General features: G+C 38.0%; 1 protein-coding gene across 1 annotated transcript; it reads left to right on the plus strand.

The window, feature by feature from the left end:
* Window positions 1-17290: 17290 nt before the first annotated feature.
* On the plus strand, window positions 17291-25211 carry LOC110726024 (NAC domain-containing protein 2-like). The gene is made up of 4 exons (XM_021905497.1): window positions 17291-17800; window positions 18404-18681; window positions 21417-21584; window positions 24446-25211. The coding sequence occupies exons 1-4, from the start codon at window positions 17560-17562 to the stop codon at window positions 24992-24994; spliced, it is 1236 nt and encodes a 411-aa protein (XP_021761189.1). The 5' UTR covers window positions 17291-17559; the 3' UTR covers window positions 24995-25211.

Here is a 25211-nt window from a genome sequence, read left to right on the forward strand (position 1 = left end):
GGCAAGTCATCGCTGCTCTCGGAGGTAGAGGCGGAGCTGTCACTCTCCGTCTCCCCCTCGCTTTGGTCCATGGGGGCAGAGGCGACCTCGTCGCCGCCTTGGTCACACTCTTCCAAAAAAGAGTCTGCAGGGTTGAAGGGGCGCGCGGAGGGGATCTCTCCAGAGCCGTCTGGTTTCCCTGACCAGACGTTTCTCCCTCAGGCGTTTGGCCGCCTGAGCCTTCACTCTTGTAATTCGGGTCCGTGGCCGTCTGCATTGTCTGAGCCATGGTGTCCTGCACAGACACATAACTGGTCGGAATCCATGGCAAAGGGTGGTCCCAACATCCCGAGCCGGCACTCCCAGTCCTAGACTCAGCCGACCCTGGTGACCGGCTGGACTCTAACCTAGGCTGTGCCGTGTGTGTTGGTGATGCATCCATTTGTTGCAAGAAATATGTACAAGCGGTGAAAAAAAGAAAAGAGCTGAGAGAGACAGAGACGGTACCTTTTGATTTGGTATCTGAACGTAGGCGGGACCGGCTGTATTGCTGAAGTACAAACTTTCTTGCTCACGTCTGCCTCAAACAAGTGACTTATGCTCTCTCAAAGTTTTTCTCTCTAGGAAATTTTTGTAAACGTACAAAATTATGAGGGTAAAACGGCTATATAAAGAGGGTAAATTTGGGGGCATTTTCGTAATTTACCCGGAAGGTGAACGGTTACTCTGTAACGGTAAAATTACCGCCAACCGGAGCGTTACATGTGTCATACATGCCACGTGGCGTGCCACGTCACATCTGTGAGGGGCAAATGTTTAGGGTAATTTTACCCTACCACGTGGCCCAATCAGAAGGTGACACGTGTCAGCCCCCAGATTGGTCTAAAATGGACCAATCCCTGCTCGACACGTGTCATTCCCGAAATCAAGGGAAAAGGCGGCCTTCAGGCCCAAATCCCGAGAATGCCGCCTAACGGCACAGCCCACCAATGATTAGGGTTCAATAATCTAATCAGGGGCACAATTCCCAAAGACCCTATAAATAGGGAGATGTCCCTCATTTTGAGGGCAAATTTTTGATCATTTATTGCACACTTACTCTTTCATAGAGACATCCTGAGCTTGGAATCCGAGCAGATCCCTACCTAAATTTCCGCACCTTTTTTCTCCCTTCAAGTTTCTAACTTGTGCGTCGGAGGCGGAGCACCACCCAACTGGTGTCTCCGTTTGTTTTGCAGGTACAACTCACCCCGGATCAGTCTTCGTGTTGTAACTCTCCCGAGGGACAAAAACACCAAAAACAACGTGTACTCATCTTGTGGACAAAATTGCTAAGAGAGTTGCCGATTTTCTTCTCCCTCACTAGATTTGGATATATGCCTCCAGTCCTGAGACATGTACTTCTATCTTATGGGCATCGAGTGTTGAGTTTTGACGAGCAAATTGTCAAGAACTCAATTCCGGCTGCCAAAGCCAAAATGTTTAGGATGCAAAAGCCAAAAGGCTGCGAAAGCCTTTATATCATCTTTTTAAATTTTTAAAATCAGGCTAAAGTTTCAATGAAATATCGAGGGACTTTAGACCAACAATGACATGATTGGGAGGACATCATTCCCTTTTTAATCCTTTTTAAACCGATCTCTTCTCATGACATGACATCCCCTAGAACGCCTTTACTTGTAAAAGCGTTCTACAATTGCAAAGGATCAATCTAGATTCTTTAACATGTTAAGACATATAAAATACTTTTTCTAGCGTTAATAACTACTTGTTTCAAACACTTAGCGAATCAAGGATCGTTTCGACATCCTTAACATTTCTGAAAGATTCTTTATTCTTTGAGACCTTCGCAGAATAAGTCTCAAATTTATCTCCTTGGCTACTTTGATCCTCATCTATCCTACACTCGATCAAAGTGGGGGTTAACTGTAGACATCTACTTTTGGCCTCCTGTCCCGACAGGAAGTGCAATGATGAAAAATAAAACCATCTTCATGTTGGATCGAAGTGAAGAATGCTTATGGATTACTGGCTCAACCGCAAAGACACAAAAAGACTAGCCTAACCCAAAACAAGGTCCAATTAACTAAACCCGATCATAATTAGGCTTAAGCCCGTGCTTGAGACCCAATAATGACGGATTTAGAGGCGCCTAGGTTAAAATTAAAGCTGCCGTAGGAAAATCCACGCGCATCTCAATGAGTCGCGCTGGTATGGCACGCGCAACTAATTTAGTTGCGCGCAACACCCAACACAACTTCTAGAGATGTGCTCGCGAAATATTAAGAAATTTATAAAATATAGAATCAAATCTTACCATAAAACCGCGCGCAAGACATTCAGTTGCGCTGCCGAAAGCAGCGCAACTAAATTACTTGCACTGGGATGTCGCGCGCAACTCATCCAAATGCGCGCGATACCTGCTATGACAGAATGCTTAAAACCCTAATTGCACTCATTCCCTATAAATAGGGGCTTAATACGAAGCTTAAACGCACAGAAATTAACCTAAAATCCTGCCAGAAACTCTTGTGAACTTGTGCTACCAAACCCTCTTGTCCTAAACACTCACCCCTTTTAATCTTTGTTACTACGGTGGAGGTTCTCGAACAAGAAGGAGTCCATAAGTGTTCTAAAAGGAGATTTAGTAAAGAGAAGTGGTAAATTCCGAGCACTTAGATAAATCATATTTACTTTTCTTGTTTAAAAGAACTTTAATCAATAAAATAGTGTTGCTTGACCACTTAAAAAGGACATTAAATCAATCGATTCCACATAGTATCTTGTGTTAAATAAGATTACAATTGAATAATTAATTGATTGACTGATCACCTAAGCCAAGGCAAATCTTGTTTACTTTTGCTCCTTTCACGAATTTGAATTAAATAAAGAATAACAACTTTGCAATGTAATTCCTACGTGATTAATGCTTGTAAATAAAATCAACTAAATTTAGTTTTAGGTATCATGTTGCATATATTGTTTGGTGATGAAATTATAAAAAAGGAAGAGCTAGTAGAGGCCGCACTAGGGCTAGAATAGCGATTCTCCTTTAACGGGAACGTTAATTTAGTACCCTTGCTCTCGAACTCATTTCTGGTTTATGTAGACCTGTTTGGGCATGGGTAAACTTATGATTTGTGCTAAATATCACATGAACTCCACATGGGAGAAAGGCATAAACGAGGTTTATGGGTTTTCTCAAAACTCATTGGCGATTCCTACTTGTTTTTTACAAAAAAGCGTGATGATAGAATCAATTATAATTCAAGGTCCCCCAAACAGTCAGGAATTCAAATTCTAATACACCCTAAAAAGTGTAAAGTCCTTGGCTTTTAAATGGCCATGGGCATCTACGATGGGATCACCCTGCTTACACTAATTCATGCTAGGATGTCTTTATGACTCCTAGTATCATGTTTAGGGTATTAACTAATGTTTCTAATATCATGTATGTTTCTAGAATAATGTTTAGGTTGCTTCCTATTTCTTATATCATGCTAGTATCATGTTAGGAATAATGCTTTGATCTTTATTGTTTAGTGACATGCTAGGATTTGTTATTAATCTTGTTAGTATCATGCCTAGGATCTTGCTAACATTATTATACTTTGATGACATTGTTATTATGATGATAATTTGTTGTGTCAATATTATTATGTTGCTTGATATATTATTGTTATTGCTTAATCACGCCCTCTCTTGCAGGTTTAAAGGGAATTTGTACTTGAAATCACGCTTAATAATATAATTAATAATTTTATTTAAGCTAAAATGATTTTAATTCAAGTGATCGCCAATAATAGATTTGTTTGTGCATTAATATGATAGGAATGGTGTCCTTTGAACAAGTGTATTATTCCGATAGAGGGTTTTGAATTATTAGAAAGCTAATTATTCAGTGAGGTCAAATGATCAAAATGCCTATATGGAGCTCACAATGCATGTGAGTTGCCTTGGGGAGCAAGTGAGGAAGTGGTCCTCACCTAACCATGTGACACTTGTTACTTTGTTATTCCTTGGTTTATTTAACTAAGCATTAGGGCTCAAGGTTGGGTTCCACATGGTTAGCTCACAATGCATGTGAGTTGCTTTGGGGAGCAAGTGAGGAAGTGGTCCTCACCTAACCATGTGACACTTGTTACTTTGTTATTCCTTGGTTTATTTAACTAAGCATTGAATTCAACATTCTTTCCATGTGGGATCTTTTTTGTGAAAAAGTCCCACATTAAAAGACGAGTGGAATTCACAAGGAAGCACTCCGTATAAATAGCCAAGGCATACCTTCGGATTGTTCACTTGAGTAAGAGTTAGTAAAGGCATCTCCATTGAGAAAACCTTTAAACTCATATTACTCGAGTAGTTTGGTCCGGCTTGGCTAACCTCCAAGCAATAGACCTAGTCGAGGTCGTGTTGTGAGTGGATACCATAGGAGGTTTTCGCCTGTGCAAGACTTAAGCTTTCTCAAGTAAGAGCTCGGGATACGAGTGAAGCACGCTTGAACGGTATTTTCGTCTTTCCTTAATTCTTGTTAATTATGTCTTTTATAGTAGTTGTGAGTGTGTTCTTGGCTTGGGTTTTATTTCCGCGATGAGTCGGACTCCTCAAAACCCAACAGCGGTATCGGAGCCTTGCTCATTTATTTTTATTATCATAATTTTCAAAGTGTTTTATGGCTTTATTTTTCTGGTTTTATGTTGCTAATTAGATTAGTAGCTCGATTTTATTAATTTTAATCCCGTTGGAAAGCTGATTATGGCCTTGAACCCAGACTTTCGCCCAAAAATAGTGAATTTTGGGTGGAAAAGGCATTCTGGAAATGTTTCACCCTTTAAGAAATGTGTTTTAGGCCAAAATCTAACCAAAAATGCCTTCTTCGAGGGATTTTTCAGTTTAACAAAAAAAATTTAAGTCTTTCTAACCTTGAATCTTAATGGCATATTTATGGTGTTTATGTATTTGGTTCTTTCCTTAATGTTTATGCAATTTTGAACCTCTTTAATGATGGTTACTTGGTAGTTATTAGTGCTTGAAAGATTGATTAAATTTTCACATAATTTCAAATCCATTGCATTAAGTGTGAAAAATTTATTCTTTTAGGCTTCTAATAAGTACTAAAGATTCAACCTTTAATTATTTTAAGTTTTTGAAACTTTGAGTTACTAAATTCCATGAATTTTTGGTTGAACTTTTGATTTAATCATATATCAAGTTTATTAGAATCATAAAGTTTGAATCTTATAATAGAAATTTCATTTATCTTCATATTGGAAGATATAATTTTTCAAGGATTCGCAAGTTAAAGTTGGAACCTTTATTTGAATATTTGTGTTCATAATTCCAACTCCTCTTTATTTTTGTCAAGTCTCATGATTAATTTAATTTAATTAAGATAATAGTGAGTATTGCCTTATTCATTTTATTGCATCAAGTTCAACCAATTTTATTAAAGAATAGTTCTTGGAAATAATTTTAGTTTTGTGCACTTGGATGAATTTATTAAGTTGGACTTGTTTTAATTTCATTTTTCTCAAAATATTGATTCTAAAATTAATCTAGAATTGATTAGAAACATCACACATAATAGGGAAATAAGCTTAAGGCACTAGCACGCAAACCGAGGCACACTAGCCACGAACTTCCCTTAGCCAGCTGGGCTGCTCACGCAGCCCGCATGTGGCTGCTGAGGGATAAGGGCTTAGCTCTTGGTGCATGTGAGGATTGGTGCACATGTGTGAGTGTGTGTAATGCGAGCAAGTGTAGTGCATTGATGCGTGGTTGAGTGTGTGTGGGGTGTGATGCATGCTTGCGGCACGATGCGCACAACCCCACACTTGGCACTTTAGCCCCGGGTTTTAAGGCAATGCTATTTTGCGTATTTTTCCATTTTAATTATTCTAATTAATTTGATTATATTTGGTTTTAATTATTTTAATTTTAGGTTTACCGACTTAATTAATTGGATTAATTAAGATGGATTCGGAATTTAGTGGGAGATTTAATTTTAATTGCGCTAAATTACATAATTTGTTAAACAAAGGAAAAATTGCTAAAAATAATGCAACCTTTGGCCCATTCTTTTTTAACAATACAACCTTTGGATTATTTTGTAATAATACAACCTTTATGGGGTGTTCATTTTAAACAAGATAAAATCAATTTTTCGGCGGACTTTGAGGCTAAGAAAGGGGACGGATGAGTTTTTGGTGGTGGGGATAAGGAAGGATGGAATATCCCCTCCCCTTCTCCCACCTCAAAACTACCGAAAATTCGATTTTATCTTGTTTAAAATGAACACCCCCTTAAGGTTGTATTATTACAAAATAATCAAAAGGTTGTATTATTAAAAAAGAATGGGACAAAGGTTGTATTATTTTTAGCAATTTTTCCTTAAACAAATTTGACTAGTTTTAATTAGGCTTGTTAATTGGATTAACGACCTAAACTAGTTACTAGTTTACGCGTGTTTGTGCATTGTTACTTGTATATCGTTATAAAATGCATGGGCCATTCACAAATAGTGAATGGATGAATGAAATGTATATTTTCCCACAGGTTTTAAAAATGGCAACTAGTGGGGCCCGATTAAGATAGAAAATACGGACTAAGTATTTTTGTACCTTAATATTTAAATTAGTCCTAATCGTAGATACTAGTATTTGCATAATTGTGGTCATGTCTTGAAGATGGAGGTTCTTGGAAGACGAAGCCATGAAGTTGCAAAGGCCGACCCTATAAGACTTGAAGACTCAAGGGGTCATGCTAGTTGCCAATTGCATCATTTATTTATGTTTTTGATATATATGTATGATTATATATATGTGAATTATATGTTAGATGCATGTTTAGGATTTCGAATGTTGCGATGATTAATTAAGTTCACTAAAATCAACCAACATAGAAAGCCTAGCTCCCTAAAATATTGAGTAAAACTTGTCATTCCAAAACAACACTTATCGACCTATTGAGAGTAGTGATGAGCTACGCTAAAGCGAGGCATCACTATTACTCCCTAAGATACGTAAGGCAAACCGGGTATGGGTATGCAAGTTGGTTTTGTTATACTCAACTATATGAGTAATGGAGTCCTAACATGTCGTGGCAAAGTGGATAAGTTGTTGAGAGAGCATTAGATGCGACGATTTATCCAACCAAGAGTGGCTTGGAGCCATTAGCAAAGAGTTGCTTACCTTAGAAGATTGAGTGTTAGGACAAGCCAAAGCATGCTTAACCACTCATTGTTTTATTGGATCTTGGAATCGCCTTATTCTTGCCAAATGAGAACAAATTTAATGCACGGATAAGACGCTTAACAAGATTAAAATTTTGCATGAATGCTTTCAAATTCCATACTTATTATGTTATTTTCTTGATAAATGGTAATACTTTGCACTTATTATTTGTAGAATTCCAAATTAAACTATATTGTTTTCCATGATTGGTAAAGGAAATCTTTGAGAATAGTTCTCAAAGAAAGGAAAGGCATTTTTTAAATACAATTCTCATAAATGACTTTTATAAGTCCGAAAGGATGGTTGGACATCATCTATTCAAAATACTAGGCCCTGTTGTCTCGCCATGTTCTTCCAATACCAAGCCAGAAATCTACCTTCTTGGTTTCGACTAGTTCTAGTACTGTTCGCTCGATTCTACTTCCTGATTGAGTTTTTCTCACATTTTTTAACCCATATGTGTTCTACATATGACCATAACACTCTGGGAATTCACGCTCTATCTACCCAATCGTACGCTCATGGAAACGAAGGGTACATCTTAGTTTGTGAATTCACCAAACCGTGGAAGCAAGTTTAACTTGTGGGGTCCCATCCACACGCGTCAACCCTTTCAAGGGTAAGGCTTCCGCGTGGTGCATCAAGACTCATAAACATGGACCCTCTTTGACTAACCCTTATCCTTGAACTTGATAGAACTAGAGCCATGATTAGGTTGCAAACTCATTGCATCATATTATGACTATTTGACTACTTGTGCATTACTTGCTTGTGGATACTTACATGTGATTTAACTAACCGTTTTTTTTACTTGTGTTTGTAAATAAGTCTTAATAAACTAACCAATGACTAAAGAATTTTTCTTAACTAATTGATTAATTAATTTGAACTCATAATTATGTCTAAAGTCGAGTCACAGTTCCTTTGAGTCAACCCGAATTTCTATTCATGTATACTGCACAAACGTCAACTTGTTTTGGTCATAGCCGGAGTTCTAGAAATATTTACGAGTCGCACAACCAATGGATCTGTAGCCCCTAGTTTTATCTATCATTTGAAGTTGGTTTCAACCAATTCAAAGTCACAGATAAAAATTTATGACTAAAATACTACAGCCTGTCCAGTTTAGTGCACATACGTGAAGTCTTAACTTTAGTCTTTGTTTGAGTCTAGTCACATAGTCTAGATAGTCATGGAACGAGTCTTGAACATATCACTTACACTCACAAGCATTCACACACTTTGTACATACTCTTTTAACACCATGACATGTCCTTTTTGTCATTTGAGTTTGGGGTCCAATCTATCCCTAAATTCTTCCACACCTCTCTCTATCTACATCATCTTTCCACTCTCCATATTCTTTCTCCATACATATCATTCACCTTATTCTTCTATGATCTCTTCCCATCTATTGCATGTTGAATTGAGTTTGAGTCAAATAATTAATAATAAACATCCATGACTTCTCTTTCCACAACACTTGGTTAAGGAGAGAAAGGCGACTAATCTATCAAAAACGTTCAAGTCTTACTTTTTAATAAACCGATTCGACAAAAGAGAAAAGTTAAGAAGAAAATGGCATCTCAAAAAGAAGTCAATGAACTTAGGAAAAACTTGGCTAGTTTAATAGAAATGGTGAAGACTATTTCTCTTCAAGTAAATGACCCTGCGAAACAAAGACAGATGGAGTGAATGGAAGAAATCTTGAGAAAACTCTCCAATGAGCACAAGTTTCAGGGGATTAGCTCACAAGGGGTCTCGGTGGACAAGGAAATTCTTCCGCAGAAGTTTAATGCCAATGATATCCCTAAATTCAAGCCAACATATAACCCTTACTTCCATTTGAGAGCTTTTGAAACTATAATGAATATTAAGGGAATTGATAGGAAAGCTTTCCATGTGTTGTTTTCACTATCTTTAGAAACCGTTTGTCAACAATGGTTCTTTTCCCTTGAAAAGAAAGAGACCTGACAGGCTAAAGTCGTATCACCTAATCAAAAGTATTACCTAAGTCCTGTAACTAATGCAGATAGGGAAGTAAGGTCGAATCCATAGGGAAACAAGTCTTTCTACTCCTAATTAATTAATATAATCTAGATTATCAGGTAACCAATTTGTTGTTATAAAAAGGGAACTAACTACGAAGATCAAGTTTAGGGAGAAAATCAATAATAAGAAGGCCTAGGGTCATAGGTTCACCAATAATTAATATTCAGGGATAAAGCATAACAATTAATAATTAACATTGCACAAATAACATGATTAACAGACTCTCGCAATTTATTAACCAACATGGATCTAACAGGCTCTCGCAATTTATCAGATCTAAGTTTCTATTGAAAATAGCCTTTAATATCAAATTAACATCTGCTCGATTCATCAATTCAATATTGTTATACTTTTACAATCAAATCACATATGCTCGATTCATAATCCAATTGTAAAGAATTAAAACAATTCAATAAGAAATTATCATGCAATATTAATAATCAAAAATAACAAATTATATCTTCATATTAATTATGGATCCCCATAAACCCTAGAATTAAACTACTCGGACATAATTAAAACTAAACTAATCAAAGCAATTAAACAAGTCATGAAGAAACAAAGTAATAAAATTGCTGAAATTAATAAAATAAGAAATCGTTACCAAAGTAGTTGGAATTAAAGAGTTGAGTCAAGAACAAGAGTGGGTTGTAAGAGAGAAAAAACTAGAGAGAGAAAAAACTAGAGAGAGAAATAATCTAAGTAGAGAGAGAAAGTCTAAGAGAAGTGGTACTAAGCAAAAGCATTAAAATTGTACTTAAACAATAATCTAAAATTACTCCTAATTAGAAACTAAGAAATTGACGAAGATGCCGACCCAGAAATATGCGCCCGATCGGGAGAAGGGCCGCCCGATCGGGCCCGCCTTTTTCTTCGCGCTCCTATTCTAGGCATCCGCTCGATCGAGCCTATGCTTGCCCGATCGGGCCCAACTTCTCCTTGAAGCTTGGAACTTCGATTGAACTTTAAAACATTCCATACTCTTTAAAGTATCAAACATTCCAGAGTCAATCAATCATACAAGTATCGAAACCAATCACACAGCCGCCAGGGGCAAGAATAGTCTGTATACTGTCTGAATTGCCGCATGCTCTAAAAAGATAGGCAAAAATTTCAATTGCAGAATGTATATGCATAAATTGAAACAAATAAGATTTCATGAAGCCGACTTAGTCGGCATATTTTCATTCAAAACCGGCAAAAAGCCGGATAAATATTGTTAACCGGATAAACATCCGGGAGGAATAGAAATTAAATTATTACCCGACTCCACAGCCGGTAAAAACACAAATACTTGGCACGCAGGCCAAAAAGATCTAAAAATCCTAAAAAAACTTGGCATACTGCCGCTGAAAATATCAAGGTTGAGGTTGGGCCGCCTGGTTATCCGGATGTTAGACCCCCTGGTTGGTATCTGCCTGGCTCTCCTTGGGGTTCTCCTCATCAGATTGGACATCAATAGATTTCCCTTCCCAAGGAAACTTCTTGGCAGGCTCCTCCAATTCTCAGTTCGCCCAGGCGGCGAAGGACTTGGGCTCCGGCTCACCCTTTTCCCTTAAATAGACTATGGTTTTAGCATATTAGAAAGCCAGAGACCACAGGCGGTAGTCTTTATTGGGATAAAGGGTATCCACAACGATCTTCATCTGGGTGTCAGCATCCTCTTCATTTTCAGCAACCACACGCTCCTCAGCCGCCTCAATGGTCATCTTGAGGTTCTTCTAGACCTTCTCCGCGTCCTGTTTTAACTTCTCAACCTCTACCTTGAGGTTAGTATCCTCTTGAGAGACACCCTGCAAGATCTGGAGGCCTTCCTCCGCCTTCTTGAGTTTGGATTCAGCTGTGGTGGCTTTCCCCTTTGCCTCATCCAGAGCCTGCTTGAGACCCCTAACCTCCTCCGCCTGTTTCATTAAGATGGCTTTAGATTTAAGTTCAATAATTATACACTCATATTTAGCAACATCTTGTGAATCCCTAGCTGATATAATGGCTCTTTTTACCTCCTCCCTCTTCCGAGAGCATGGCCGCTTGAGTCCCTCAACCCTGAGCATGGTCTGTAAACACAAACGGTGTCAATCATGCGGGATATCATGTGCTTAATTGCAGAAAAAAGGAATTAAGTGTACCTTAGATAGGAAAGCCAGGATCCATTCAACATTGAACGTCTCTATGCCAGGGATAGCATCCTTCTCCTTCTTATGCACCACTGCTAGCATGGATCGGGCATGCGCGTGGACATCCGGCCATCGGGGGGATTGATCTGCACCATATGTCAAAGGTGAGTGAGCTATATAGGCGGCACAAGTTTGATACCGACTGTCTGGCAAAGTATTTTGTTGAGAGTGAGATTTCACTCGCAACGGCCAGCCTAGCTCAGGCGGGGATTCAAAGGGATTGAATTTACCTTCAGGGGCTTGTGGGTTTGCTCCACCCACAAGCGCAAAAAGGCCGGATGGGACCAAGTCAAATACCACTCCGAATCCTCCTACAGTAGTGTTCCTCCCCCCGATGCGGAGGTGGTGCTTCCTAGAAGACCCCGCAGGGCCCGTCTTACCTGAAGTCGCTTTTGCAGACTTAACAGGTTTGACTGGAGTGGAGGCGGTCTCCTCCAGGCCCCGTTTGAAGAGGTTTTTGGTGAAGGACTTGGGAAGCTCTCCACCCTGCAACATAAAAATACAAGTTAAGCATCCGAATGCGCCTGATAAAAAGTTAGGCTAAGGAGAAGGTATTAACCTTTGCCCCTAGTTTGGCAACTCTAGCCTCCGCCAGGTCCCTTCTGATTTGTGCGGAGGACTGTTTGGGGGGTCTTTTCCTCAGCCACCATATTTAAAGCGTCTTCTGCAAAAAATAACAAACACATTAAATAAATTATGACTAAATAGCAGAAGTACAAGCGACATTAAACCGGATGCCGGTCAAACGTACGTTTTGGAATCATGGTGTTGAGCCTGCAGGCGGACAAGAACGCCTCGTCCTTGAACCATGCGCACATGGGAATCCAATTATTAGGGACTTTGATTACGCCCCCAGTTGAGAGAGTCTACAGACGGAGCTTAAAATACTTGGTTTCCATGACCGCATCGTAGTCATCTCCCGATATTTTGGGGAGGGCACATTTGCGACCCAAAAGGTCGGGTTTCCAATTATACCGGCGCATCTCCCGATTCTCTCGCTGGGTTTTGGCAGACAACAAATAAAACCGTGTCTTCCAACCATCATACTTGGACACCTTGTCCAATGTCATCTGATATTTGGGAAGGGTGGTTAGAGTGCACCACGCCCTCCAGCCGCCTGGGTTGCGACTTAAATAGTGCATATGAGTAAAAGCCTGCCAGCTTGGGTTCAAATTTTGCATCTCACAGGCGGCAACATACCCCAAAATGTTGGCCAATGAGTTTGGTGAGAGCTGCCAGACTCCTAAACCATAAGCCCTAAGAATGGCCTTCACCGCATGGTGAAGCGGGAAGCAGAGGCCTGCCAAGAACGTCGCCTCGTAGCATCCAAAGTAAGCATCGGCGTTTGGCTAGTCATCCTCCCAGGATATGGTGCCTATCATACGTGGCACCCGGATGGTATAACCTTTACCCAAGGGCCGCTTCTTTACAAAGCCCTCAATACCGCTTGACATGATCTCTTTGTCCTTAGCGGAAACGTGAATATTAAAAGGATCGTCTTTATTCTCCCACTTTTTTCTCTCCTTAACCTCACTATATATCCTCAAGCGGGGGGAGGGGAGTGTCACTATCGTCCTCAGAGCTAGACCCTAAGGCGGAGTCCTTGCCGTCTCCATGGTCACCGGCTGACCCTAAAGTGGAATCTTCCCCGTCTCTGTGTGTAGGGTCAGCTTGATCGACTTCCATTTGGGAGATGGCCCCCTAGCCGTCTCTACCTGCATATAAGATCGTATCGCTGGGGGTTCTTGGGATTCCAGATGGGGAATACTCCCCAGAGCTTTCATTACTCTGAGACCCCTCAACCGGGGTTGCCTCATTAGACGAAACTTCCAAAGTACCGTCTCTCCGACGTCGCCTGGCGGCTGTCTGTTTGGTTCTAGCCATCGTGTCTTGCACAGACACATGGATGGTCGGTTGAGGAGTATAAAATTGCTCCATGCACCCAGAGCCGACACTCTCAGTCCTAGACTCAGCCGTCCTAGGTGAACAGCTGACAACTGACCTAGGTCGTGTCGTGTGTGTTGGTGATGAGTCCATTTATTAAATGAATTAAAATAAATGAAATGAGTTGAAAGGGGCAGAGGCGGTATCTTACGTTTGTCTCTAAAAGGGGGGCAAACGGCGAGGTCCGACTGAGTCGCTGCTGAAGTTGATCTTACTTGCTTGAGGCACTGGGGGTTGAGAAGCGGCTGACGCAGGCGGGAAAAATACCAAGTTTGTGTTCACACACACAGACGGAAGGCAGACTCTCTCTCACTAAACTCTTTGACTTTTTCTCTCTAGAATGTTTTGGAAATGTCCAAAACTAGAGGGTAAAGTTAGTATTTATAGAGGGGTAAATTTGAGGGCAATTTCATAATTTTCCCGGAACATGAAAAGTTAAAATTTTCACAGTTAAAAAAAAAAAACTCCCTTTATTTTCCACCTATGGTAGAGTGACATGTGTCACAGATGTCACGTGGTGCGCCACATCACATCTATGAGGGGCAAATGTTTTGGGTAATTTTACCCATGCCACGTGGTTCAATCAGACCTTGACACGTGTCATACCCTGGTTGGTCCGAATTGGGCCAAGCTCATTCTGACACGTGTCCCTCCCAGAACTTGGGAGAAAAAGGCGGCCTTCAATGGCCCAAATCCCGAGAAAGCCGTAATTTGGCGCAGCCCATAATGATTAGGTCAGAGTGACCTAATCAATGACACATTTTCCAATGACCCTATAAATAGGGAGATTTCCCCCATTTCTGGGACATCTACAATTATTACAGCATACCCTACATTCTCTTACATCAGAGAATTACCTGATCTCGGAATCCGAGAAGATCTCACCTCTTTTTCTGCACTTTCTCCCGTTTATCTTCAAGTACTAACTTGATCGTCAGAGGCAGATCTCCAACCACCCGGAGTCTCCGTTGTTTTGCAGGTACAGGCCGCGCACAATCAATCTATGAGCTGTAACTCTCCCGAGGGACAACAACACCCAAAACATTTGAAAATTTAAAAGAATAAATATACCATAAATCCTTCGGTCTTTTAAAGATAGGGTTTGTGAGTTTTTTTAATCAATTGTGAGGCGCCGACCTAGAATTTAAATGACAATTTAAATAAAATAAAAGATCACTTATCTAACTAAATCATTCGCGAATATAAAACTAAAGATTAAAGAAATTATAAAGGAAAAATTGCTCCCATTAATCTGAACTTTGCCTCATCCGCCGAAATTAATCCCAACTTCCGTTTATTATCTATCACTCCCAACTTTAGGGGTATTAATTTCTATTGCACCTAACAGGTCACCCAACCTGATGTAGCAGGTTACCTAGACACGTGTCAGCATATGATTCGCTTAAAAAATTAAAATTAAAATTAAAATTAAAATTAAAATTAAAAAAAATAAAGTTAAAAAAAATAAAATTAAATAAAAAAAACACCTTCTCTCTCCTCCCTTCTCCCTCTTCCCTCTCTGCTTCCTCCCCACATCCCTTCCCTCACGGCCACCCGCAATCAGCCGAAGGCAGCACTACCTCCCCTTCCCCCACCTTCGTATCGCCGCCTCCCAGCCCACCTCCCCGCTTCCCCTTCCCCTTGCGCACTTCACACACGTACTCCACCAACCTCCCTGCTTCCCTTTCCCTGCAACTCCACCAACTTCCCGTTGCAACCACGACCACTAGCAACAACCTTGCAAACCACCTCCCCTTTCCTCTTTGATCACCTTGCAAACCACTCAAAATTCCCCAAATCCTAACCCTTAACCCTAACATTCGAAACACTACAAAAACGGCAACAAAATCAGCCACCAACGACCGAAATCGGCCGATAAAGGGTTGAAATCAACCATTCAGGCCCATTATCGACTGATTTCGGCCATTTGTGGCCAATTTTGGTGGTCGATTTTGGGGAAGGGGGTTGTTTTATGGAGGGGAAACAGTCGTGCGGTGGTGGTTGGCCATTTTCGGCCATTTTGGTGGTCGATTTGGTGAGGGGGCTGTGATGGGTTTTCGGTTGTGGTGGGTGAAGGGAGTGCGTGTGGTGGCTGGTGGCGAAGGGAGTGCGTGTGGTGGCTTGCTGCTGGGCTGCGTGAGGGGAGAGTGTGCGCTGGTGGTGGTGGTGCGGTGGTGGAGGTGGGGCAAGTGCTGGATTAGTTTTAGGAAATTATTTTTTTTTGTTTTCATTTTTTTTTTTTTTATTTTCTTTTTTTTTCCAACCAATTACATATTGACACGTGTGCAAAAAAATTTAATTCACAAATGTTAACCTGATTAACCGGTTTCAGGTAAATTGGGTGCAATAGAAATTAATACCCCCTAAAGTTGGGAGTGATAGATAATAAACGGAAGTTGAGATTAATTTCGGGGGACGAAGCAAAGTTCAGATTAATGGGAGCAATTTTTCCAATTATAAAAATCTAATATATCATATAACTAATATATAAAACTAAAATTTTAGCAAGATCACGAGAAAACGACACTTGGCGTTCTAAGTTTTTGCCAATTGTCACGCCACGCTAGACAGATTTAAATAGACTTCATATGATAATAAAAAAAAAATAGTTTAGAATTCCATTTTCAATCAAATTTGGATAGAATTTAAGGATAAAATTGTTAGTTTAGGGTTTTATTTTCGATAAATTACAAATATTTCAGATATACAACTTGAATTATAATTTTATTCTAAAAAAAATTTATATTATAATTCTAAAAAATTATCATATAATTTTTTTAATATCATAATATTTTTTGGAGCAAAAAAAGTAATATTCAAAACGTAAATTATCCATTTATAATTTATATTAATCGATTAAAATAATATACTTCACAATCTAATATAATTTTATTACTATGTAGACCTATCAATTAGGGTCGGGTCATGAATCATCTCGGATCGTGTCACTTCAGATTACGGACCAAGAAATGTTCAACCCTTGCCTAAATTTTTTGGTTTGAGTCAAACCAATAGGCTTTGGAACTTTTTTTATTTAATTACTTTTTTTTTTTTGATAATTTTTAATTTTATTTTATACATGTCTACTAGATAACAAATCGTCACAAAAGCACATCAATTGCTAACTAATTTAATGTCAATCATATATTTTAAAATTTGTCATACATATAAAAAAATTTATCTTTAAAATTAATAGACAACCCGAACATTGCACGACAAAACTAGTATATATAAATGAGAGTTTTTTCCCGAGGTTTTAGAGAGCCACGTATGATTTCATTTTTTAAGCGCGCCATGTAATATTATAAATTTTAGTTGTAGCCAATTAAATAAGAGATTATTAATTTCTTTTTGAAAATTAATTCAAATGCCACACAAACAAAATTGGCAAATGATATTTTTAAGTTTAAATTAATTAAATATAAAATATTATCTTTAGGTATTAGAAAATTTATTTTATGTAACAAATTTTAGCACATAAATACCAAAAAAAAATAATAAAATAAAAAATAAATTTTTTTTTAAACAAACCGTGCACTGTACGGCTTCATCTAGTAAGGCCCTGTTTGATTCACCTTAATTTTGCTGAACTGAAATTATTTTTACTGAACTGGACTTATTTTTACTGAACTTAAATTATTTTTACTGAACTGAAATTATTTTACTGATTTTCTATTATAATTCTTCTTTAAGAAAATTGAATTTTATTGAACTGAACTTTTTTACAGAACTGAAATTATTTTTACTGAATCGAAATTATTCTTACTTAATATTATTTTTGTAAGGTGAAGAAAACGGGACCTAAGATTGTAAATGAGAAAAAAACCAAATGGCAAAATCACAAATCCAATCTTACTTGTTTGAGTATCTATATGATAATGATGATGAACGCAGTAGCGGCAGAACACAAATAGGGGGTTAAGGTAAGGTCACAACAACAACAACAACAGAAGCGGGTTTAACTTCAATGGCACGCCTCTTTCACCTTTTCTTGACCCTTACTCAATCCCACCCACTCTCTTTCTTCCTCTCCACCCCACCTTCACCTTCACCTCATTCTTCTTCCTTACAATTCCTTCTCTTACCATTCTTGTAAAATCTCCAAATTTTCTCCCTTAATTCTTCAATAATCTACCAAAATTCTGCTCCTTTCTCTCTTTGATACCACACCTTCTTCTATGGGAACCGAGCCTCCTCCTCCGCCGCCACCACCGCCGCCGTCTCCGCCGAGGATGCTTCTCCCTCCTCCGTCGCCGACCCCCGCAACGGCTACATCGCTTGCTCCTGGCTTCAGATTCCATCCTACTGACCAAGAGCTTGTTAGCTACTATCTTAAACGCAAAATTTGTGGCAAACCCATTCGCTTTGACGCCATTTCAGAGACCGATATCTATAAGTCTGAACCGTGGGACCTACCAGGTTCAATTCTTGACTCTATCTTTTTGTCTGGTTGATTATTGATGATGAATAAGTATGGGGTTGAGGGTATTTGCCAATTTTAAATATTTCGACATGCAATTGTTTTTTTTTCTAGTTGTCTGTTTGAATTGGCAAAAATTAGATTAAAGTGAATTAATGGATTGTTATTTTTTAATTGAATTGATTATGGTGTAAGTGTTTTTGTTTATATTTTTTTTTTTTGTTGATTTATAATGTACAAGTTGTGATTTAATTCTAAATTATGAATTGGTCAACTGTATTCAATGTCAATTAGAATGCTTTGTTCTTTGAATTAACTGTGTAAAAGCTTGGGATATGGAAATTGAAGTTGGGTTTTTTTTTTTTTTTTTCCAAATTGTTTGCTGAATTGGATTTTGCCTAAGCATTTCAAGATTTGATAATTTACCAGGTTAAAAAAATGAATTGATTCCCTGTTGAATGCTTTCTGCCCTTAGAAGATTTAGTTGCCCGGAACTTATGTTCAGGGTATACCAATTTTTCGTTGTCGTATGCTTTTTAAGGTACAATTTGGTTGTAATTTGGTCTAATTTGGTTTTCTTTACTTTGTATTGTTAATTACAGCTTTGTCAAAGCTGAAGAGCAGAGACAATGAATGGTACTTTTTTGGTGTACAAGATAGAAAGTATGTGAATGGTTCTAGAGTGAATCGAGCAACAGGCAAAGGGTATTGGAAAGCCACAGGTAATGATCGCCCTATTGTACACAACTTTCGCACAGTTGGTATGAAGAAGACTCTTGTCTTTTACAGTGGACGAGCACCCTGTGGGAAGCGTACGAATTGGGTTATGCATGAGTACAGATTAACGGATGAAGAGCTTGCTAAAAGTGGTATAATAATGGTAAGATCTGCCAAGAACTACTGTGTGGATGTTCTCTTCTTTCCTTTAATTTTATCTCTTATGTGTTTCGTAAAAGGAATGTCTATTAGTGTCAAATGATATGGTAGGGGCACTTCATTTACAACCTTCTTTTTGACTCTACCACTGGTGGGACCCATACTGTGATGGCGCTGTTTTGCAATACATTTATCAGTTTTCCAAAGCGCATGAACCGGCGTTGTAGCTTACCTATTTTATATACTCCCCCCTATATTATCATAACACCCTGCTGAACATTGAGTGTCATGCGTTGGATCCTCCAATACTTCGATACGACACAACAGCCAATACATGGTGGCCTTATATGTAATTTTATAAAATCTAGAGTGACGGAGGATCTGACACAGTGTTGGACATGGCACCCAAATCTTTTGGCGACATAGCTTCCTCCTTTCTCCTTTAATCTCAACGTGTTTTGCAAATTAATTGCAACCTAACTTTATTTGGCCAATTATGCTATCTTTCTCTCCTCTTCACATGGGTCATTCTTTTATTTTTTATTTTTTTAATTTTTTTTTTTATCTTTCTATCTCTCTTCTCTCCTAAAATATCATGTATCCACTCCATGTTGCAATTAAATGTGAACTATGGAAGTATAAGGCTAGGTTGCAATTTTAAAACTAATACTGTGTAATGTGAGTGTATTGCGATCGATGTAGATTCTTCTACCAAGGGTGTTATTCATCCCCTGGCAGGTTTGTTAAAAGAGTAGCCTGCCTTTGGAGATCCTATCAAATGTGGAATGTCCAAAAGGCTTCATGGAAATATAGGCTTTTTGTTTTTTGTGTGGTAGTTTTATCTTGTAAAGCCATGCTTGATCATTACTATTATTTTGTTATTTTGTGTCCCTAAAAATGATTTTAAACTGATTGGAAAGCTTCTACAGCAAGAACTGCTCACTAGTAAGGGCATGTTCGGCAAAATATAGTTGTGAAGATAGTTTTTAGTTGTGTAGGTAGCTTTTAGCTGCGTGTAGCTGCGAAGATAGATAATTTAAGTATGAGTGTTTGGTAAAATAGAGGTTGACTAGCTGTTACATATAAAAATCAATATTTTGTATTTAAAACTATAGGTTAAATTTTCAACAGCTACCTTAAAAGTACCTCTATTTTCAAAAGCTAATATTTCTAACTTTTCATAAAAGCTACCTCCACCATTAAAAACTACCCTAACCACTACTTTGCCAAACACTCACATTTTTTGTTAAGTAGTGATTTGACCAAGTTAAACCACTAAAAGCTACCTAAAACTCTAAAAGCTAGCGCCAAACACACCCTAAGACTGTAAGAAAAACCAAGATCACTTAGTTTGTAAAGAATGTAAACCTACAAATTTTGGTATATGTTGCTACGATCTTTGCTAGGCAACGAACATTAACACTTTTCTTGTAAGCCTAAGTATGTAAAACTTGTAGATTTCAAAAGAAGAGAATTTGCTTAGAATATGACAAAAAATTGTGATTTGGTAGCTAGGACTAGTGTCTTCATCATACATACATACCTGCTTTTCTTTCCAGCGGTTGAACGGTTGGTGGAAACTGAGTTAAGTTGATTCTTCGGACAAATTTATGATATAAGAGTCACGGAAATAACTTTGTTCTTTCCATTTCCACCATTTTTGTTATTTTCCAATTACTATATTGCAGAATGCCCCTTTTCCCATTCCAGATTCAATACAGAGGTGTTGGTACCAGTTTCTTGGAAATGTTATATGGTGTAGGACTACTTGAAATTGTGATTTTGAGTTGTTTATCTTAATTAATAGTAATATGTTTTGTCGCATCGGAGGGCTCTGATGCCAGGGTTCAAAGGATGATTTTGCTGTCCTTATACCCTTTTTGTGTAAAAAGAGTATTGTTTGTTACTTTGTTTTGAAAGGGTTTGGGATGTGCCAAACTGATCCCAGGGATTTTTTTTTTCTTTTGTTTTTTTCTCCTTTGTTTTTATTTTCATTTAAGGTTTTGTTTTTCTTGCATAAAGTGACTAGGTGTTCAGGAAACGTTTTTCTATTTTGTTCCTTCAAATTAGCATTAATTGCAAATTATGTTTTGCAACTGGATTATTATGTCGCCTGGTACCAGTGGAGTTTGTGTATGTGTGTGTGTTTAAATTAAGATTATATATCTTTCATTGCTCGTTTTTTCACCAAATTGTGCACAATTAGCAACCTTCTCTCTTATGGACTATCTGTAGTGAAGTTATATACCCGTAGTACACTTTAGTTCTTATTAGATCAGTTCAAGCCATTACAATTTCCAGAACCACCTTATTACCTCTGTTCCAAATGATCTGCAACGATTTGACATTAAGTGTGAGTAGAAAATGTCTAATCATTGCATATAATTCGAAACAAAGGTAGTAATTTAAGCCTCTTGCATGACTGGGTTGGACAAATTTTAGCCCTATTCTAATGGGATCAATGACGAAATATTTTGTTTTCTTTAATGTATTAATTGATTTTCTTTTTGAAATTAAAGTTATGGTATTGATTTTCTGTCTTTATTACTTCGTATATGACTTCAAATAACTTCATTGCAGGTTTTTTTTTTTTTTTTTTTTTAATCTTTGTTTTGGAATATCGTGATTGTGAATTGGCTTAATTAGCTTTTTTGTGTGTCCATTTTATTGACACATTAAACATGTGGTAAAATTAGTACTCTCTAATCTGTTATCTAATATGTAATATTGGGTGCATAGGATTCATATTTGCTATGTAAAATATTGAAGAAAAGTGGTCCAGGATTTAAGCCTGGTGAGCAGTATGGACCCTTTGTAGAGGAGGAATGGGAGAAGGATGAATCTACCCTTGTCCCAGGAGAGGAGGGTGATGATGAGGCAGCCGGTAATGATGATGCACGTGTTGAGGTGAGTTGAACTTTAGTTGGATTCTTCATGGTTTGTTTTTATTGGTTAATAGGAAGTAGATATTATCATGTTTAAATTCATTATTGGCTACTTTAATAATGCTTGGCTGAGCAATGTAATGTTGAGCTGGGTGTTGCACGTTTCACATTTCAGTCGCTTTTGTGGAAGCATGCTTAGTTGGGTATTTGAGTTTTTGGCTGATCTGTGGCCTATTTGTTTTCCTTGTTAACGTTCTGAGAGTAGTATGTGATGAATGATGCTCTTACTAATGTTAGCATGTTCTGTAGTACCTATAGGAAATTCCAGTGTTAGTCTAATGCCAGTCTGTCGCAAGCTCTAAGATTTCCTTTGGTAGGTTATTGGTGAAGATTTCGTATGGCATGATGTGATTCTTAGATTTCATGTGAAACTTTATTCTTTTCCCGATGCAGCTATTTCCTTTTTGGTAAATTTTTGATAGTTGCCAGATACTTATTTGAATAAGTCTTCTCTGTTTTACTCTCCTCAACACCGGGTCCCACTTTTCTTTTCTTTTTCTTTTTTTTTTTTTTTTAAAAAAAAAATCTCTCTCCTCATCACATGGGCTCCTTGATGTGAGGTTCCCACCGAGTTGGAAAGAAGAGGGTACGTCTTTTTCTTGCGCGCACAGTTTGTGACTAATTAATTAATATCCCATACGCAAATTTGTCAACGACTCAACGTTTGTGACTGTGAAAAAGGGTGGGTCAAAGGATTTGGAGTCGATACCGACTGTTACTTGTTCTTTTTAACTTCCTGCACCGTGATTTGGTTGCATATCTTCCGTTGCAGCAGCAGGTTGATGGCCTTTGTATTCGGTAGGTTTTCTGGCGTCAAGAAAAACTGTTGTTTTCTCTAAGGAATGTTACTTTTGGCATGTATCTGGCGGTATTTGTCAAATAATTCCCACTGAATTACTTGGACCATTAATCAAGTTCCACAGCCTACCTTCCATTCTTTTCATTTGGCCACCACAATTTGTTCCGTCAAGAAGAAAGTAAATTAGATTGTTGAAACTATACCATGTTTGGTTGGTGGGTGTAGAATTTAAATGGCTGTAGCTTTTGTATGCACAATGGTCTTAAACAAAATGAAGTTCGAGCATCAGTCACTTGTACTATGTAAATTTCATATCATGAAGTATCTACAAGGCTACAAATACTTAGAAATTATTTTACAGTGATCTAGTTGTATGAGGTGACAAGCAAAAAGGTATTTTAGAGTTGATATTGATTGTTACATGTTATTTGTAACTACTTTATTTATTTTTTCTCTATCAGCCTAAAACTAAAATGAATATTGATAGAATGATTAATTATTTGTCCATGCTTTTGTGGTATTTGCTCTATCTTTCCAATTGTAAAAAAGATCTGTCACAAACATTAGGTTGGCCCATATCTTGGAAGATTATAATAAAAAGAAAAGAGGAAAGAAAAAAAATACAGTTGTAAATTGTTGAATTGTGTATGCAATGACGTATGTGTTGAATTCTTGAAACATTTTTTTAGATGTCTGATAGAATTTATGTGAATCTAGCATTTCAGAATGCATATTCATTTCTCTTGAACTTTTCCATTTTTTTGTTCGAGGATGGTTCTTGTTGGAAGAGGTATCAGACAGTTTGGTGTTTTTGATTGCCAATACCATTTAGATCATGGTGTTTGTGAATTTCTATAATATCAACAATACAGGGAATAACTCAAATATTTCTCTCTTTTCGTATATTAGTCATGAACAATAGGGAGCTATAGTTTATAATTTCATATTTGTGAAATGTGAGGCTATTTTGTATCATTCTTGGGGTTCAGAAACTCATACTCTTGAAATGCAAGGATATAATTTTCATCCGTGGTTTCAATCCAAGATCTTGGGCACCACCCCTCAAAGATTGCATTAGCATAATAAATATCGTTGTCTTTCAACACTGCCTCCCAAAAAGAGAAAACAGAAAGTTAAAAAGGGCTCTGTTTAGGTGATGTGTTATGTGAAGTATGCCCATATGTTTAATGTAGACATCTAATCTGTCCTAAGTGTTTCGGTGCTAGAAATAACAGAATTAACTCTGCTAATGCCCCTATTTCTTTTTCTAAAATAATCACATAATCATATTTCCTTTTCTCTTGCATTAATTAGTTTCAAGATCATATTTCCTAAACTAGCTTTCGCACCATTTCTTCTTTCTTGCGTCTATAAGTCAAATATTATACTCGAGTGCCTTTAAGTTGCATCAGTCCTGCTTTTTGCTGAGGTCCATTTCGTCTTTAAAGAGGAAGATGCTCTCCAAACTTTCTTGTTAATACATATATAACCATTGAAGGGGGTGAAAGAGGGGAAATAACAGCTATTTTGTGAACTTTTACATGCCCATTTTTTCCTTTTAGACAATTGTCGCACAGTTTCAGACTTGCATTGTGTTTTGTTACTTCTGATGCTGGCAATCTCCCCTTGTATCTTCAACATCTGGCGGATAATCTCCAATTTGGTGATGTTTTGTTGGTGATCTCAAATTTGATGGTTTCTTTGTTTGTTTGTGGTAAAGTATAAAGAGGAAATTCAGTCCATGAAACTCAAGCAAGTGATGTGAAACTGTCCTATATTCTCCCTATACTTGATGCAAAAGAATGTTGAACTTAGTTTACAATGAGAAGCATCCATTAGCAAATATTTCTTTGTGAAGTATGCTATTTTATTTAATATACCTGATGTCTAAAATTCTGAATTCCTTTTTTTTTCTCAAAGTCAAATCTTATAACTAAAGGATGGGTGTAGTAGGTGGGTTTGTGGGTAAGACAGTGCATAAAGTGTTTTTTTTCCCCTTAAATTCTGCTCTTCACTTGTTCCAGGATTCCATTCCGTCCATCAACAATTCTGAATCTGCCCCAGTAACCAGCTGCGGGCTTTCGACTGAGGTTCAAGAGATTCCGCCTCTTTGCAAAGTGGAAAGGGCAGAAGAAGGTCCAGTACCTTGTACAGTCGATCCTGAACCATTGTCTCTTGGGCCAAATAAACGTTTAAGGCGTAGTGAGCCTGACACCTGTCATTCTAACGCTTCAGAGATCTCAACCACAATAACACAGGGTCCCTGTTCTTCATCTACTGGGACCACAAATTTCTCTTCTGGGCTTTTGGATTTCCCATTGCTGGAATCGATGGAGCCAAAAGAACGGCCCTCTCCTCCTCCGGCAAATGTCATAGACATTAACGTCCCTCCAAGCTATTTGAAACTATTCGAAGAGCTGCGCAATGAAATTTATCGGACATCAATAGAGAAAGAGTCTCTAAAGATTGAAGTGATGAGCGCCAGGACCATGATTAACATTCTTCAGACAAAAGTTGATCATCTGACGAAGGAAAATGAGGACCTGAAGAAGTGCAACTCGCTGGATGGCTAGGTTTTGTAGAGGTTTTTATCCCCTTTTTTTGGTTGTAGGCACATTTGTTATAATATCAAATTGTCGCATCATTGTTAGACAATCATTATAAATAGCGTTGTGCTCTCAACTCTTGTAGTTTAACCGTCAGACATCTAGTTTTTGTATTTCTTTTAGTTACTCCTGCTAAGATTGTCTGCCTTATTATGTTGACGTTATTATGGCTGTTATATCTCTA

This window comes from Chenopodium quinoa, unplaced genomic scaffold, assembly GCF_001683475.1.
Source record: "Chenopodium quinoa cultivar QQ74 unplaced genomic scaffold, ASM168347v1, whole genome shotgun sequence".
Taxonomy (NCBI): Eukaryota; Viridiplantae; Streptophyta; class Magnoliopsida; order Caryophyllales; family Amaranthaceae; genus Chenopodium; species Chenopodium quinoa.

Bases quoted from the DNA above. Each gene is read 5' to 3' on its own strand.
- LOC110726024 (XM_021905497.1), top strand. From the start codon at position 17,560: ATGGGAACCGAGCCTCCTCCTCCGCCGCCACCACCGCCGCCGTCTCCG. The intron at 17,801-18,403 runs GTTCAATTCTTG...TGTTAATTACAG, and splicing joins TGAACCGTGGGACCTACCAG to CTTTGTCAAAGCTGAAGAGC. The intron at 21,585-24,445 runs GTGAGTTGAACT...CACTTGTTCCAG, and splicing joins ATGATGATGCACGTGTTGAG to GATTCCATTCCGTCCATCAA.